This window comes from Cyprinus carpio, chromosome A25 (genome assembly GCF_018340385.1).
Source record: "Cyprinus carpio isolate SPL01 chromosome A25, ASM1834038v1, whole genome shotgun sequence".
Taxonomy (NCBI): Eukaryota; Metazoa; Chordata; class Actinopteri; order Cypriniformes; family Cyprinidae; genus Cyprinus; species Cyprinus carpio.
In genome coordinates, this window is record NC_056596.1 from 10,660,743 (window position 1) to 10,680,231 (window position 19,489).

The window sequence follows — 19,489 nt, forward strand, 5'->3', positions numbered from 1 at the left end:
CCAGCCTTAAATCCTAATTATGAGATAAACAGTACAAAGTCATACAGTTACAATGCTAAATATAGTCACATTTTGACATATAAGATCCAATTACAAGAAACAACATAAAAATTATAAGATATTCACACTGTGAGATATAAAGTCACGTTTTGAGATATAAAGACTCAATTGTGAGATACTGTCACGATTGTGAGATTTTAAGATTTAAACATCTCATTTTGAGATTAAAGTCATATTTTGAGATATAAAGTCTCAGTTGTGAGGTATGTTAGAAACCAAGTCTTAATTATGATATATAAAGTCACAATGTGAGATTTTAAGTAATACTTTGCGATATAAAGTCACCATTATGGGAAACAAAGTCATAATTATGAGATAAAAAAGTGACATTTTGAGATATAGTTAAACTGTTATAGAAACAGTTTTTAGTTGTGAGATATAAAAAAAAAAAAATCACACTTTGATATATAAAGTCATAATTATAAGAAAACAAGTCATTATTAGGAGATAAAAAGTCACATTCTGAGATATAAAATCATTTTTTAGATATAAAGTCACAATTACTATAATTATGATATATAGTCACACTGTGAGATGTAAATGCTCAGGTATAAAATATATAGTCACATTTAGAGATATAGTTACCATTACAAGAAACAAAGTCACAATTAAAGGGTTACTCTACCGCAAAATGAAAATTTTGTCATTAATCACTTACCCTCATGTTGTTCCAAACACGTAAAAGCTTCGTTCATCTTCGGAACACAATTTAAGATATTTTGGCTGAACACCGGGAGGCTTGTGACCGCTTTTATGGGTTTGGAACAACATGAGGGTAAGTGATTAATGACAAAATTTTCATTTTGCGGTGGAGTATTCCTTTATAATTTATAATTGATAAAATTTTTATAATTCGGTTTAGTATAAGATTAGTATCAGTTGTGTAATATAGTCATGTTGGGAGATTGTAAGATATAATTCACAATTACGAGAAATTAAGGCCCAATTACAAGGTTTAAAGTCACAATTATCTTTATTTTTTCACTCTGAGGTATAAAGAGGTTCTCCACAGGTCTGAGCCATGATACCTTCCATAAGATACGGTTAATACTCTCTGATAAGGTGGAAACATGTCACCATAAGATACGGTTAATACTCTCTGATAAGGTGTTAATAAAACATTCCAATAAGTTTCAGCGGTTTCTTTTTGACAGCATAATCACAGTTGACACCACTGCCCTCGCTGAGGACAGCTGAGCAGCGAATCGATCGCCTGAAAGTTTTCCTCCCCTGGAAAGTTTTTTGGTGCTAGAGCCCTTCGGCTTAAACAGACTAAAGCGGAGAGCCGTGATAAAGCTCTGGACACGGAGAGGAAACCCAAGTGCGATGCCGGCCAATCAATATCTCCTATTCGCTACCACCGACTCCTACGAGAGGTCAGATTCTGCATCTTCTTTGAGTAGACACAAACAACACACATTTCTCCCTCAGCTCTTTGTTTCTCTCTTCATAGGCAGAGATATCCAATCACTACTACTTATCTGTTTATTTCATTTTTAAAAAGCTGGACTGTTGGAGCTGTGGCCTAATACATCAGGCCATGGTGCTCATCTGGGTTTGAATCTGGCTCTCTCCAATATCTATATCAGTAAAAAAGCTCCAAAAAGGCCAAATAAAATGGTTCAATCATCCTATGAGATAAAGCCATAAAAAAAGTGTTCACAAAGCACACTGGAGCACAATGTACATCTTTTGCACTATGTAGTTTGAAAAATTACAACCAGCAAAAGGAAGAAAAATGACCCAGACAACTGGATTTGAACTCACAAATAAGGCACGACAGCCTTTTGTCTTTTTGACTCAAACAATCCACATTAACAACTAGGCTTGAATCCAAGCTGCATAGCCGGAGCTATCAATCTCTTCCTTTTGTTAAACGAAGAAAAGAGAAAACTGCTAATTATGGTTCTGAAGATCTCCTTCTGACTCACTTTGTTTGTCCTGCGATGATGATTCACATTTCAAAACCACTCACACCTCTAACTGTAACAACCCAAAGGAAGCTAAATTATGTTAAGACACATGGCAATATACACAAATTTGAAGTGTTAAAGTGCTGGAAACAACAACAAAAAAAGTTATGGCCTATAAACCAATAAAATCTATATTATTTTGTCTGTATAAAATAATAAAAAAAGATTAACTTTAAAGGTATAGTTCACTTAAAAATGAAAACATACTCACCATCAGGCCATCCAGGATATAGGGGGTTTGTTTTCTTATTGGAACAGTTTTGGAGAAATTTAGCAATATATCACTTGCTCAGCAATGGATCTTCTGCAGTGAATGGGTGCCGTCAGAATGAGAGTCCAAACAGCCGATAAAACATCACAATAATCTACAAGTAATCCACACGACTCCAGTTTAGTCCATGAGTCTGCATGTTTGTAATAAACAAATCCATCAATAAGACAATCAATAAGTTAAAGAGTTTTTAACTTCAAACCACTGCTTCCGGTCCTCCATCCTTAACACACTGCTTTCTCCAGTGGAAGATTTGCCTCTTCTGAATCAGGAGAGAAATATGCAGTGATGTTTGTTTCTCACAAACATGCAGCTTTTAACAATTAACCAACATTAATTAATCAGTTGGAATTGTGAGGATCATTGTGATGTTTTATCATCTGTTTGGACTCTCATTCTGACGGCACCCATTCACTGCAGAGGATCCACTGGTGAGCAAGTGATGCAATGCTACATTTCTCCAAATCTGTTCTGCTGAAGAAACAAATTCATCTACATCTTAGATGACCTGAGGGTGAGTACATTTTAAGCAAATTTTCATTTTAAATAAGCGTTAAATTATAGCATAGATAATCTAAAGATTAAAAAAAAAAAATTATATATATTTAGGCTAAAGGCAAGCAAGCAACCTTCAGGTTTAGTACTCCAGAACACAACTGGTTATTAAAAAAAAAACAAGGTCTCCCTGAATAAACCAGCATCTGACAACAGACTGAACAATGAGGTACAAAGATAAAGATTTCATTTATGTCATCCTGGACTGTGTTCCAGGTAAAAGTGATCGCCTATCATTGGTAGACTTTGATCAGTCAGAATTAGCCTTTTTGAAAATGGATGTGCCTTGACTTCAGGATTGTCTTTCTTCTAAATATAGAAACAAAATCTTTGCACGTCACTTCAAGGTTTCCATTGCTAAAATGACGACAATGTAAAATTGGGCCTGGAACATGAAAGGCTATGGCAACCAAGCCATTTTCAGAATGGAAATGACATTGTTACTGATGATTCTATTGTTCATACTTTTGGTTTAAAGATTTAAACAAACCCCTCAGCATTAGTATGAAACTTCCAATCAAACTTCTAAGTGTTTTTTGTCTGGTTTGTCAGGTATGTGATATTTCACCACTCCAACAAGCATTGCTCAGATGACTGGCCCTAGATGCATAAAATCAGGGCCAGATTTTAAAGGCGTTGATGTCATGTCAAATATGTGTCTTTGTCATGCAGAATCATCTGGGATCTCGTCCCACCCAACCGCTGCTGCGATCTCCCACCCTCTGCTGGAGGAAGGTCACTGTTATTTTTCCTAGAAAAACATCTTGAATATGCGTGTTTGCAGTATTAAATAATCTTCTCTATGGTCAGCGTCCCTGGCCTAATTTTCTTAATCTTCTCCCGAAGCATCTCATCCACACCTCACTCCGACCCGCAGACAGTTACACAGTTTATGTTGTACCTCATGTTTCACTGTGTGTATAGTCTCAGTATTGTCTGATGTATCTGTCTGTCTTTCAATTAAATAAATGGTGCACGTTTTTAGAGGTTAAAAAAGCATAAATGTGAAGTTTATAAATCTGTAAAAGCAATTTTATTCTTCTGTGGAAAAAAAAGTGTATGTGAATTGGAAAAATAATCAATAATACTAAACCATGATATAGCTGCACAATAGGCAAAAATCAAGGTTATAATGAAAAAGAATAGGACTAAATTATGGAGATTTTAAAAGCAAAAATGTAAAGCATATAATTTTATAAAAGCAAATACATTGATGTATTAAATAAAAATAGTGTATTATTTGAATTGTAGAAATAATAAGCAATATTAAAATAGAATATACCTGGACAAATGGCAAAATGGAAGTGAAAGAGGCCAATTTTGGAGATTTTAAAAGCATAAATATCAAGCTTATAATTTTATAAACACTCAAGAGTATTATTATTGAGTTGTAAAGCTGTTTAAATCATAATTTTTGCAGTCATTTTACATTGTCATAGCAACGACTTACTAAAATTAGATATATTTTTACACAGGAAAGGTCAATACGTGATTTGTTTTCCACATAGAATCATGTTAACACACATCTTGTGGATGTACTACTGAAACAAAGTGTATTTTAATGTTTACAGATTGGCCCCATTCACTCCCATTATAAGCACCTCACTGTAACTTCACTGCAATGTATTTTTGCTTCTTTAAAGAAAATTATTACTTTGAAATTCATTTTTGTGGTAATCAATATTATTTCTCAGTTTGGAAAAGGCAGTGTGTAACTGACCTGTTTTGCTGTAGCCTGACTGAACCAACACAACCAAAGACAAAAACAACAACAGTTTGGATTCCAAGTAAATAAATACGCTCTGGGGATCAATTCTGGATCTCTGTGACAAAGCAGGCGCTCTGGGGCATTGAACAAGACATTAAAGCCTACAGCCACATAGTGATTACTGCACAAAAAGACCTTTTTCTGCCAGCCTCTATGACTCCAGGCTCTTAAAGCATCGGTTTTGTTTTGTATCCCGCTGTTGAGTAATTCCACGCGAGCTGGCTCCACCTCTTTCATTTGCATATGCATCTCTAATCCCAAAACAAACACTTTGCTCATCTTCATATTTCTTCACAGCAAAAATACGGAAACTGTGGGCTGCAGAGCAAACACTGAACAGCTCATACACAAATGTATTACAGTGATACGCTTTTATACAGCACAACACGGTACTGACATTAAAGCTGATTTCAAAAGTCAAGCATTTTTTGTAGGCCATGGACGTTTATTTATTTTGCAGACGCTGTATTTTAGATCCCGAAGCTAATTCTTTGATAAAACACACAGCGCGAGTCTGCATACTGCGTGGACTCCCTTAACTAAGAATATTTTTCTTTTAAAAGAACAGATCTCATTTTTTATTCATTTTTATTTAAGCATTAGATTAAAAGCGCTTCGCGCTGATATAAACATTACCATTGCCGGGATCAATTAATTTATTCAAAAACACATTCATTACTAAAGGAAATTGTCTCATAAATTACTTGACATGGCATAAATGAGGATGTTTATAATCTCTGAATTAAATTAATTTTTAAACACAACGCTTTTAATGATTATTAATATTTGAAGAAAAAAAGTTTGTTTTAGATAAAAATTTTTATAAGATAACATTTTATTGATTTTACACTTTTATTTTTTTAAGAAAAAAAGTTTGTTTTAGATAAATATATATATATATATATATATATTTTTATAAGATAACATTTTATTGATTTTACACATAAATAAATCACATTTTGTTGCTTTGCAGCCTGAAATGAAGATGGACACAGTTTTTGTTTTATCCAGCTGTATTTGCTCAGTACAACTTATAACAACCAAGTGAAAGATAAAAAAAATAAAAAACAGAATCACTGATTTGGAAAAAGGAACATCACCCCCTCCTAAAAATGACTTGTAAACTCAGGTTTAGCTAATCACCTTCTCACAGGCACACAAAGCCATTTGACTTTCAACTGTGATCAGCTGTGGTCATTTTTATTAGCTCAAAAAGAAGAGAGCTTTGCTGGAGCATTTCAGTCTTTGGTAGTGCAACTGAAGCAAACAATCAACTACGGGCACCCATCAAACGATCTCAGGGATAAAGTTGTGGACAGGCACAAGTCAGGAGATTGATACAAAAAAAATTCAAAGGCTTTGTCAATACGCAGAAGCAGAGTGAAGTCTATTATTAAGAAGTATTTGGTACAAAACAGATCCTCCCTGGATCAGGACGTCACTCCAAACTGGATGAACTGATCAGAGAGGCGACCAAGAGACCTACAGCGACTCTCTGAAGCAGCTGCAGGAATTTATGACAGAGAGTGGCCACTGTGTGTATTTGACATCATCACAAATTCACACACGTGGCTTGTATGGGAGGGTTGCAAGAAAAAAAGACACTCCTCAAGAAAGGCCACATGCAGTCACGACTGAGCTTTCCCAAAACACACCTTGAAGATTCTGATGCAGACGAGACAAAAACCGAATAATTTGGCATCAACACCAAACAATGAATCCAATCCAGCTCACCATCCAAACAGCATTCCTCCAGTAAAGCATGGAGGAGGTAATATCCTGTTATGGGGTGTTTCCCTGCAGCATCGACTGGAGCACTTGTCAGGATAGAAGGAAAATTGGATGGGGCAAAATACAGTCAAATTGCCAGAAAAGTTGTCAATGGGAAGAAGGTTTACCTTCCAACATGACAATGACCCAAAGCACACAGTGAAACTGAGCACACAGTGGTTGAAGAAGAAGAAGGTGAATGTCCTTGCATGGCCTCGTCAAATTGAACACAACTTGAGCAGTTCTGCAAAGAAGAGTGGACAAATATTGCAAAGTCTAGCTGTGCAATGGTAGCAGAGACAGAGATATATATACAGACTAAAGGCTGTAATTAAAGCAAAAGGTGGTTCAGCAAAATACTGACACAAGTGGGTGATCCTTTTTCATCTCCGTGATTCAGGTTATGTATTTTTTTGCTGACATGTTGGTGTTACATCTTTTACTTGGTTGTTATACAGCTGGATAAAACAAAAACTTAATTTCAGGCTGCAAAGCAACAAAATGTTATTATTTTAAAGAGGGTGATTATTTTCTATGCCCACTGTTTGTTTGTTTATATATATGTGTATGATTTGAAGTGTGTGTTGTTTATTTTTTTATATTTTTAATGTAGTAAAAACATGTAATTTGTTTGAAAATAATAAAGATGTAAGGAAAATACGCTATTTTAACCTGACAACATTGACACTTTTGTGTACAATAGGTAAGTTTTTCAAAACCACATGAAACCAACATGAATACCAGGGATATTATAGTCAACTATAACTAAACTAAACCAAACTAAAATTTCAAAACCATAAATAAATGATATACATGGAATGAAAATATTCAGCTACAGTTGTGTTAAATTTGTGCTATATAAATAAACTTTGACTTGACTTGACTTGACTTAAAAATGGAAAATATAAAAATGGTAAAATAAAATATATATTTTCTATATAATAACTTGGCTTTGAATTGGATATGTGTTTTTTGTGTGTTAATTAAAATTAATTTAGTTCGGCAGAATTACTGTAGGACAAAAGTGGGATGCTGCAATATAATGTCAGCATTTTTGTTACAATATTAAAAGCCAAATAATGTCCTTGGCCTGGTATTCAGCTGTATTGTAAACTGGAGCAAACTAAAAAAAAACTGCATGTGCATGACTACAATGTTTGCATCTCAAGGTAATGAATACAGTAGAAGAAAGAATATAGAACGAAAGACTCTCTATAAACGAGATCTGTGTCCCTGTAGTGTAGAGAGCACAGAGGCAAAATTAACTGCAGTAGTGTTTACTTCATGACAGATGGCCAAGCATTTTTATGCACAGATCTAAAGGATAAGAACCCACATCATAGTTAATTATTTACTAAATATGTTTTTCTCATGCGGATAATCAAAGTAAGCCAGCCAGTGTGAAAAGCAGTGAGAAACTGTTTCATAAAAACGAAAATCATGCTTGCACGCTCTCCAGCGTACGCATTTGTCATGTTAACATTCAAGGCAGCTGTCTTTGACATCTCATGCACTTGTAGTCGTGACTTAACAATGGATCAAAGACGTTTCTGCGCCCTGATTGGCCGAGGGTAAACCCACTTTAAAATGGCAATCACAACATCAGCCTAAAGTATATCATTCTGTCTGAAGGGAACCTTGCAGTTCTGTCCGGTTGATTGCAATCAGTCACTTTGGTAAGCACATTAAAACCATCATAATCCCAAAAAGCAGCCTAGAGGAATGTCAGATGGATCTGCTTTACAAATTAGGTGGCACTTGTGCTCCACTTGCTTAGTGAGTGGAAGACTGCAGAATATAATGTTCTGCACTGCTAGTGGCTTTGCAGAGCCTTTTCAGTTTTCATGATTAATCGGATGTGGAGCTGAAAGGTACGTTTTATCCTATAGGTCTAGACAAAGTTGCCAAAATAGCTGTGAAGTTACATTGCATAATGCACAAAAGCTAAAAAGCGTTCACAGCTCGCTTAGGGAATTGTTTCCAGATTTGCGACCAGCCAAATGACAGTCTGCATCTAATAAATATGTATGTTTATTTATAGGAGGGGGGAGGATGGTTGGTGTATGTGTGATATTTGTTTTTATTGGGGTGGTTCACACCAAATTGAATTTATTTAATCATTTACTTATCCTCATGCTAATATTAACCTGTAAGACGTTCTTTCTTCTGTGGAACACAAAGGGAGATGTTTAGCAGAATGATCACGCGGCTCTTTTCCATACAATGAAAGTAAATAGTGACCAGGGGCTTTCTTCTGTGGAACACAAAGGGAGATGTTTAGCAGAATGATCACGCTGCTCTTTTCCATAAACTGAAATATACTGAAGTTTGAAGCAATAAGATCACAAACTGGAAAAAATAAGTAAAAACTAAAACTGAAAACCAAAATTGAAATATAAAAATTAATTAAACCTAAACAGCAGCAGAAGAGAAAAAACTAACAAAAAAACAAAGGACACACAAACAAAATGACTTTAAATTTATATAAAATTAAAAAGAAAAACTTAATTTTAAAATAAAAGTTTTAATAAATCTTTTTTTCAATTTTTAGTCAAATTTTATAGTTATTAATAAAAAAATCTAAATAGCATATAATACTTGCATAAACACTGCTAAAGATATAATAAATAAAAATAAAATAAAGATAATACACCAAAATGCATTGTCTGATATAAACTGAAATTCAATTAAAATAATAAATATTGTTTTATAAATTGCCAATTCATTAACTGAATATGTAATTTATATTTTAATACCAAAAAATAATTTTGCTTTACCAAATTCTTGTTATCTGCCATGTAGAAAAACATCCATTCTTAGCTTAAAGATGTTTGCTTTTCTCATGTGCATCTCTTACTCTAGATGGGGGTAATGGGTTCTTTCTAGGGATGTGCGATATCAACATTTTTGATCTGGGCGATTTAAAATGTCTCCATGATCTTGCTTTTGAAGAAATATGACAGTATTGTGTTCCAGCGCACAGTCTATGTATTGGATTCTGCCATTAAAAAATTAAGATCAGTGCATCCCTAGATCTATGAATGTTTGAAATGAAGAAAATTAAGATTTAAATGTTAATATTGTAGCTGCCTTTGGAAGATAAAGTTCTCTCATTTTAAATAGCTAGCTGAGTTAATGTCAATTTTTTTTTTTTTTTTTTTTGTGCAAGCGTCTTATATTTCACATGTAATTTGTTATGTCATAAAGCTATGCAGTTTCTATGTGAATGATTGGTGGTGGGAATTGGCTGCGATTGCAAAGGGGAACCAAAATTGGTTTAGGGCCGGCCCTGTCTACACTGACGGGACATACATTCACAATCAAATGTTTACCTCAGCTGTAGAAATCCACTCACGCGGACACTGCACTTCATGATCACAAAAGTACATTATATTGCATGTGGTTTGAAGCCTTGCCAGTTAAACATTTTCTGAGTGCATACATCTGAAGCGTGCAGACACACTAAAAATGCCTGTCAAACAGCACCTGATTACTGAAGTAAAGTAAATTATTTTTTCACGTCTGATTGTGCTATTATTGTCAAAACACACATGGTCTACATATATCATAGTTTGGTTATGTCTAAAGTGAAAGTAAACAGAGAAGAACGGATGTGTGCCTGTACATAGCAGAATGATCACGCTGCTCTTTTCCATACAATGAAAGTAAATTGTGATGATGGGGTTTGTCATTAAAGGGATTGTTCACCCAAAATTTAATTTCTAAATTCTTATACCTTATTTACTCACTCTCATGTTGTCCCAAACATGTATTAATATCTTTTTTTGTGTGTTGAACACAAAAGAAGATATTTTGAAGAATGTGTGTAACCAAACAGTTGCTGGGCCCCACTGACTTTGATAGTAGGAAAACAAAAATATTACAGAAGTCACTGGTGAACAGCAACTGTTTGGTTACCCACATTCTTTAAAATAACTTCTGCTCAACAGAAGAAAGAAACTTCTTGAGGTTTAAAACAACTTGAGAGTAAATGAGACCATTTTAATTTTTGAGTGAACTATCCCTTAAATGTTCATAAAACAACAAACAAAAAATAATCACTCACTGCTCTTGACTGAAGAACTTTAATACAGTTGCTTTAATAAGAATCAATGTATAATTCATACAGCGAAGTGTATTTAGTGTTTTATTTTTATATTTGTTCATTCAATTTCTTGAATGCTACGGCTAAATACAGATATATAGTGACAAATAAAGCATAATTTGCTATATGTGTGTATATTATACGTATTTGTAATGTGCATCTTTGTTCTTATTTTTTTATAAAAAAGATAAAATAATGACAAAGATTTTTATCTTCACCCACGTTGGCCTAAATATCTACCATTCTTTTTTTATTTTATATTTTGTAACCTTGTAAGACTTTGTTTTTAAAATAGCGAAATTAGTTTGGCTGTACTGCTCAGACAACTTGCAAAATAGTAAAACCAACATAAAGAATCGTGAGAAAACTGTGAATCATGATTTACTTGGAAAAAAACAAACATTAAGATATGATATTTTTGACATATCGCCCACCCCTAGTTCTTTCTAAATATATGATAAACATTATGTACAGTTTGCTAGATTAAGGGGCGACACATCTCACCCCACTCATATGTGTACTCTTTATAGATGTAAAAGAAAAAAAATCATTACAGATGAGTGACGATGATGAAATAATGAAAAACACAGATGAAATAAAATCACTTACTTAAAATGACTAAATGCAAGATGAAATGCCAAACCTATCGCACATCTCTAAGAAAAATGCCAACTATTATGACAGAATAATGACTGTCACAGATAAATTACACTTCAAAGCAAAATAAGTTAAACCCCCGAGGCTGCAGAAATCAAGTCATGTCTGTGTTAATCAGTTAACAAATCCATTTGTGCAAACTGAACATGTTATATAACCAATTATTGTACTTCACTACTGAAAAATAATAAGATTATATTGCTGATATTAAAAAACCGTCAACGCATCAAAAGTGACTTGGAAAACCGAAGGTCGCAGCATCGGATCGGTCAATGCACTAAGTGTGAAGTAGTGTAGCGGCACAGGATTACGAGAAACCCTAAACCAAATATCTGCCTCAGAAGATTAAATGAAAACATGAAAGACGACTGCTAAAATAAGACACCAATAGACGTGCTTTATTCCAAATCAAACGTGGTTCTACACGTAAATGTGACTGTATGAAGGCAGCCTAGTTGACTACTTAGCTTGATATACAGATAACTGTCAGAACTGGGTCATTATGACAAGTCGGGATTTAAGGTCCCTGTAACCACCAAGCCACAAAAGTGGGTCCTGGACATGCACCAACACACATCAATGCAAACACACCATCTCCTCCATCACATCAAAGCAGGACGGACTGAGACATAAAAAAAAAAAAACACAGCACATGATCCACATGCATATAATACCATTACCTACAGTATCATATGCATGGTAATAACTATTACCTACTGTATCTGTACAGGGATAGTTACATTTTAAAAAAAAATTAAATAAATAAATTTAAAAAATTTAAATTTTCTCCAAACCTGTATGACTTAGGATAGGTCACCAAAAAAAATCCAAACAGTTGATCGTAGTTGATTGTGTTACCATATTATGAAAGTCAATATGGACCAGAAACTGTTTGGTTACCCACATTTTTTAAAATATCTTCTTACATTTTCGGCTGAGGAAAGGAAGTCTTGCAGGTTTGGAACAACCTGAGGGTGAGTAAATGATGAATAAGAATTTATTTTTTGATGAATTGCTCCTTTAACACAAAGAGATTTAAAATGTATCAGTTTTTTTTAATACAACGAAAGCTGTACAATGTTGTTACAACCAGGTACGAGTTTGTTTCTTTCTTTTGTGGAACACAAAAGAACACATTTTGAAAAATATATAAGTATTTTTTTGTCTATACAATGAAAGTCAATGAGATTCTGTGTTGTTTTGGACCCCAATGGCTTTCATTGTATGGACAAAAACTGTTAATTTCTGCAAAATATCTTCTTTTCTGTTCCAGATTTGGAACAAAATATATTTACTGTTTCAAATATCTTTATTTTGTGGAACACAAAATAAGATATGAAGATATTTTGAATAAATAAATAAATACACACTGTATGTGTGTGTGTGTGTGTGTGTGTATAGATAGAACAATCAAATTACACAACCATTTGAAAAACATCAATGGAATGCAATATTTTGGCAGGAAACGAGAATTTTGCAATGAAATCACAAAGAGTGGGGTTTAAATCCCAAATTCTGAGATCTACAATGTATATTACTTAGGTTTCAACAACTGACCCACATATCGACAGACATACCATGAAAAAAAATCAATGTGGTTCCTAACGGCAGTCCATCCTTGCATTCAAATGATCTACTCTACCAGATTTCAATCACTGAAATGAAATTATTATGCTAGCCTCTGTGTTCCTACACCATTTTACACTATAAGTACACTATAAAGCCTGTCGGACAGGTTCCCCAAACCCTGATCTTCAGCAGCCAGTCAATATTTACTCAGTCAGTCCACTGATCTGGATCTCCCTAGACACAACCTTTGCTTGCATCAAGATATTTTTTGCTTTCACTTGGGAGTTGGGGATGTTTTCCAAAGTGCTGGCCCGGGGGCAGAAGTTTGCTTCACACAAGGACGAAAAACACTGCAAATGTACTATACGCACTGTTGAAATCTCAGCACTGTAGACCTGAAGACAGCTGCACTTTCTCAAATCCCATCACTGTATGTTAACATCTGAGTGAGAGATAACATCACTCCTCCCATTCACATGGGCACTTCCCATCTCCTCTTCACCACTGAAATACATTGTTTTTAAGAGCTGCCACCTTATGGCAAGTCATTTTAACATTCATTGCTGAACACTACTAGTATGTATTCCAACAGACACCACCACATTTTCCAATATCCTAGTTGTTACTTAGTATATACAGTATAGCTTTACTAGTATGTATTTATGAGACATTATTGTTTATCTCCATTGTTATTAGTAATATTTCTAATCTTATAGTTGCAGTTGTTTTTTGGTTGTCATATGTAATGACCAGGCAGAAAGACTACTTTGTAGTTTAATGAAAATCTGATGGTACAATGTTACTAGTAACAACCGAAACCATCATAATTTCTATTGAATTGCTACTACTATTTAGGTTTAATTGATTTTTATTTCGGTTTTAGTAATTTCTTATTTCAGTTAGCTGTCAACACAACATTTCTAATTTTTGTTTTGGTTATGTTTTTCATTGAAGATTTATATTTTATTTTATTTCAATTACCAAAAATTACCAAAAAATTTTTAATTAACAATAATAACCCTGAATATTACTAGGAAAACTTGAATACATCAGTAACTATTTATATAACTATACAAGTACTAGTACTTGATTAAATAAGATAGAATAAGCTCTAATACCAAATGAATAGTTACTAGTAAAACTAGAATAGGCTAGTAAAATAGACTAGTTAATTGTCACTATAGTGATAGTGACTAGTAACAAAAGAATAACTAATGAAATGCCTTGTGATACTAGTAAACACTGCACTGGATTTATCATTTTCAAAAAAATCAGAAAATCAGCACTAGTAAAATACTGCTAATGTATACTACCAATATAAGTACCAGTAACTTAATGTGTACTAGTTAGTGCTAAGGATTAGTGACAGAGGACTAGTTAATTGTAACAACAGTGATAGTGGCTGCTAGCAAAAGTGTAAAGAATGTGTAAATATTAATGACTAACTGAACAAATATGAGCCATTACTGGAATAGTATCTAATGAAAAGTTGCTACTGAAATTTAAATGATTCTAGTAAACTGACCAAGTACTAGTAAAATATTGCTAATGAATATTTTTGATAGAAATACTAGTAACAATAGACCCTTTCACACATGTTCAGACTGCAGTAGTAACAGTAAATTGCTGTAAAACTACTGGAACGACTTCACGTACAAATACAAAAATGCGCTGTTCACACAGGCAATGAGTTACGTCTTATTTCCAGTAAAGCTCCATTCACATATCAATTTCAAAATACCATAAATTGTGTGACATCATTAAGGGAAAATTACCTGTTAATTGCTGCGCTTCCTGGTGTTTTGTTTGTAAACATGGAGGGGTACACAGGGTCAGTGTTTTTGTTGATGTTTTCATTTTTGTGTCAAACATTCACATTCATGCAGCAATTTTGGCCCAGAGACATAATAATAGACAATTTTCAATATTTCTTTGACTTCCAAACAGTAAACAAAATGATTGGCTAAGAGCAGACTTATGTCAGCGCGTTCTGAACTTGTATATATGTGCTCATACAGGTAATCTTGTTCTGCATTCACACAGAGCGCATTACCGGTAATTTACTTGTAATCTTACAACATCTCAACTTCTTCGTATTTTTGAAAAGGTCCTGTTCACACATGATCTCTTAACGGTAATTTACCAGTACAGACTGTATGTGTGAAAGGGGCTAATAGCTATTAGTGCTAAGGAATAAATGATAAAGCGGCTTGCCACAGCCACCCTGCAATTTAGAAGATCAATGAAATTGCTTTCAAATATTCGCCCAGTTCGCCCATGGCGGACCCGCGGGGCAAAATAGCTCCGAGCAGGGGCGGAACACCCCCGCTCCCTTGCGCATGATACCACGATCCTTAGAAACCCAACAAAGCTCAAATTTCATTTACATGTTTATGTGACAAATCCGCCACATTGTAACTTCTGTTGCCACGAGCGACGACGGAACGTTCGCGGCTTCAATCGATAACCACACCAATCAGGCGCGGGTTCTGAAATGCACCTTTGAGTGTAAACAGGATTTCTGCGGGAATAATGTGCAGACAGCAGCCCCAGACAGCGGAGGGGTCGCTCGCACGCTCGTTCACACGTAGAGACGGCGGCGCGCTGATGTTTATCCTCACCTTGCTTCACGCACTTCAGTCGGAACGGGTCTTTGCAGTGCTTGATCACGGCCAGCACATCCCTGATGGTGAGCCCCGCCACCGGTGTATCGTTGACCTCCAAGAGCAGCTCGTCCTGGGACAGCTTGCCGCTCTGGATGGCCACCTTACCCTGCTTCACCTCCCCAAAATAAGGGAAATTGCCGTTCTCGGCGCCCCCTTTCAAGTCGAACCCTAGCTCACCCTCCTTATTCCTGGTGAGCACCGCTTCGTGGACTTTGTTCGTCCAGTGGTTCTTCTTTTTCAGACTCTTTGACATCGCTGACAACTGACGACTCGCCTACCAGTGTGCGGCTGCTGGATGGCACCTCATCCCCTGCCCCAGTGTGGCGTATCGCGTGTCAGCGTGTCCCGAGGCGCGCTCAGATCCTCCGCGGCTGGCCGCTGCTCGTAGTGTCCATGTTGCATGCAGTGGAGTTGCGCTGAGAGCTGCAGCAGCAGTACGCAACTGTATGGAGGAGCACGCTCGCTTACACGCTGACTGCCGAGTGACCCGGATGTGATGTCTAGGAGGAGGCAGGAATGCTAGTGCAAGACGAGCGTGCATTCCTCAAAACGGGCTTCATGTAAAAGTGAGCCGTGGACGAAAAGGGAAAGAAGGTGCGCAAACAAAGCTGACTCAAACTGAATGTTCATGGTGTTTTTGATTCCCAAGTTTATGGAATCGATCGAGTTGAATCCAAGATTTGAATCAAGACAAATGTATTTATAAGAAAAACGTGCAAAGAAGAATACGATCCTATATGTGATTTTTTTTCTCCATGTTGTTCGAATGCAGGTTTTTGATTTCTAAGTTTATAGAATCGGTCGAGTCGATTCCAAGATTTGAATTAAGCCAGATATCTCGATTCATAAGAAAATATAGCATAAATGATCCCTTATGTTTTTTTTTATAAGTTATAAATGAATTATTGTTGGGAGTATAACTGCAAAGAACTTAATTTTTTTTAACCAAGTTTATTTTATGTTTTTTTTTTCTTCCTGAAAATCTGTTGAGTGACTGCACTAACATTTAAGTATAAATTAAACGATTACGTTTGGTAGTATGATTGACAACATCTTTACATTTTCTATTTAAAAAAACTACGTTATTTGCTGTTTTACTAAAATCAAAGTAGCACATAAGCCTATTTTTTCATTAACATAACAGCAGGGGATTGTTGCCATTATAAGATCAATGAGTGATTTTTAACAAACAAAAAGTTAATATTAAGTGACTTACATTGTCTGACTATAACAGTATTGGCTGATTCTGCTCTGTTTTGTCAATGAAAATGGTTCCAAACAAAGTCACAGCTGAGCTGCTGCACATCTCCTTTCAAACACAGCGGTGTTTCGTTTATGAATAAATCTGCGATTTTAAACAAATCTAGTGAGTCAGTGATTCAGTTACCTATTCATAAAGACAGTCACTTGCTTCATTCATGAATGAATCAGCCGTTTGAACGAATCGATTGAATGAATGATTCAGTGATTAAAATCTGTGACTTGCCACCACCTGATGGCAGTTTTATTTTTATTTTTAAAGTAGCCTATCATTTCAGTTATTTAAATCATTTAATATTTCTATATTCAAAATGTACCTTTAAAAAATTAATCTCAACATGAAATAAATGAATTTAATTGCATTCATGCCACTTATGAGTCTCATTAAATGTCTGCGGTTTTGTCCAAAATGCTTTCTAGGTAGGAAGCTCGCTATACAGCCGCTGATACAAACGTCCACAATTTCACAATTATATCTTATAACAAAAAATAAAAAACGACAACGAAAAACTTTTGTTGTCATTATTTTTTAATACATGTACAGCTTTGCGAAGAAACTGCAATAACGTTTGATTTGATTTTAAAGGGACTGAGAAGATTTAATGTAAGGTTATGTAATAAAGAGAAATAATTTTAAACCCACGATATATTCAGCTTCCAATTCAACATAATTTATGTTAGTATGATCAGTCATTGTTATTTATAAAAATAAAAAAAAAAACATAAAAAGGTCTGTATTTGTTGCTAGACTTATTTATAGCAGATTTATGGACATATTTTACAGCCAGGATATACGAGCTATAATAAAAAAAATTATATTTTCAATTTACATTAGTTCAAATCCATTAAATAATATTACTACCACACAAGACTTGTTATTCAGCAATATATAAATGCCCATAAATTGATATTGTGCCTTGGCATATGCAGTATGCAAACAATAATTACACCCATATACAAAGCACACAGAGTGGATTAAAGTTGCAAAAATAGCCAGGCTCATCTGTAATGTCTCACAGGCCTTTTAAATGATGTGTTATTTGCAGCACTACAGCTAAGCGAAGAGGTGTCATCTGGTTGATCAAACAGACAGAGCTGCTCCAAAGCCCTGATGCTGTCCGTGTAGTAAAGTATGGATTCTTTTGATCAGGTTTTCCATCTCTTTCCTCTTACCTTCCACTTTATTAGCCGTCCGTTTGATCTCCCTGGGAGCCTGAGAGATTAGTCAAATCACTTACATTTAAATCCAAATCTTACCCTTAAAAGGCCACATGGACACGTGGATGATCTAATGGTGTCAGTTGTGGTTAAGAATGGAGATTGGTACTGTGTGGTTTTACACGTTTTTGGAGGGTGTCACAAAATGTGAATTCAGATGTAGTGCAAAGAATTTAAAACAATTTAAGCCTGCTTTTTAAACTGGAAGTCATCCATGACATAAATTAGGAACAAGGATGAGAACTACCCATACACACACATATATACATATACATATATATACTTTTGTGCTCATAAGTTTACATACTCCTTGAAGAATATGCAAAATGTTAATAATTTTCACAAAATAAGAGTGATCATGAAAATTGCATGCATTTTTGATTTAGTACTGTCTTGAATAAGCTATTTCACATAACAGATGTTTATATATACACTCCACAAGACAAAATAATGCCTGAATCTATGAAAATGACCCCGTGAATCTTAATACTGTGCATCATTTCCTGGATGATCCACGATCCACGATGTTTTTGTTTTGTGTTAGTTGTTCATGAGTGCCTTCTTTCTCCTGAGCAGTTCAACTGCATGCTGTTCTTCATGAAAATCCTACAGCTCCGGCACATTCTTTGGTTTTCCAGCATGATTTTGAGATCTATCTTTTCAAACGGAGGACAATTGAGAGACTCATACATAATTACAAAAGGTGAAAACATTCACTGATGCTCCAGAAGGAAACAGGATGCATTAAGAGCCAGGGGGTGTAAACTTTTGAACAGGATGATGATGTGTATATTTGCCAGAAACAAGCGACTCATGAACAATGAACACAAAACAAAAACGCTTGTGGATCATCCAGGAAATGACACACAGTATTAAGATTTAAGGGTATGCAAATTTTGGATGGGGTCATTTTTTCAAATTCAGTTATTATTTTGTCTTGAAGTATATATAAACATCCGTTATGTGAAGGGTATGTAAACTTATGAGCACAACTGTATATATAATTACAGAAAACTATTCCTGACACTTATTTATTATATATATATATATATATATATATATATATATATATATATATATTATATACATATATATATATATATATATATATTATATTACACACAATGTGTACACACAATATATATATATAAATTTTAATTCACTGAATTTATTTTAATTTTTTTTTATTTGAAAGTTTTACTTTTGTTTTTTCCCCCAAATTTTTCCTATATAGTTTTTTATTAATTTTAACTACATCAAGTTAAACTAAATTATAAATTGAGAAATGTTGCTTCTGCAATTAAATTAAATGTTTTTGTTTTGTTTTTCTGCTTTCTACAGATTCTCCAGCTGGGGCAGCGATCTTCCAAATAATTTGCCTGCCATAATGCCAAATAACATAACACAGTGCCAATAGGAAACACATTTCTGCCTTGACCCTTCATCGCCACAAGAGTGCAGTGAGCATCCATGCTTTCAACAATGCTGTGTGAAGCAAGAGCTCTTACAGCTATTCCTGTGGGGGAAATATTGATTTATGGACATCACATACAATAAAACCCCTCTATTACAAGCAAAAACACTTTCAAATGTGTTTTTTGGATGCATATGAAGGTG

General features: G+C 34.7%; 1 protein-coding gene across 7 annotated transcripts in view; it reads right to left on the reverse strand.

Moving 5' to 3' along the window:
• magi2b (membrane associated guanylate kinase, WW and PDZ domain containing 2b) overlaps nt 1-16,121 on the reverse strand; it is an 81,058-nt gene extending 64,937 nt beyond the window's left edge. For 2 of the 7 annotated variants that reach the window (XM_042715446.1, XM_042715448.1), the window contains exon 1: nt 15,350-16,120. In XM_042715446.1, coding sequence (XP_042571380.1) covers nt 15,350-15,647 — 298 coding nt within the window. In that variant the 5' untranslated portion in view covers nt 15,648-16,120. Of the gene's footprint in view, nt 1-15,349 lie in introns of all 7 variants that reach the window. The other 5 variants (XM_042715442.1, XM_042715441.1, XM_042715444.1 and 2 more) reach the window with 3 other exon arrangements.
• Between the last annotated feature and the right edge of the window lie 3,368 nt (nt 16,122-19,489).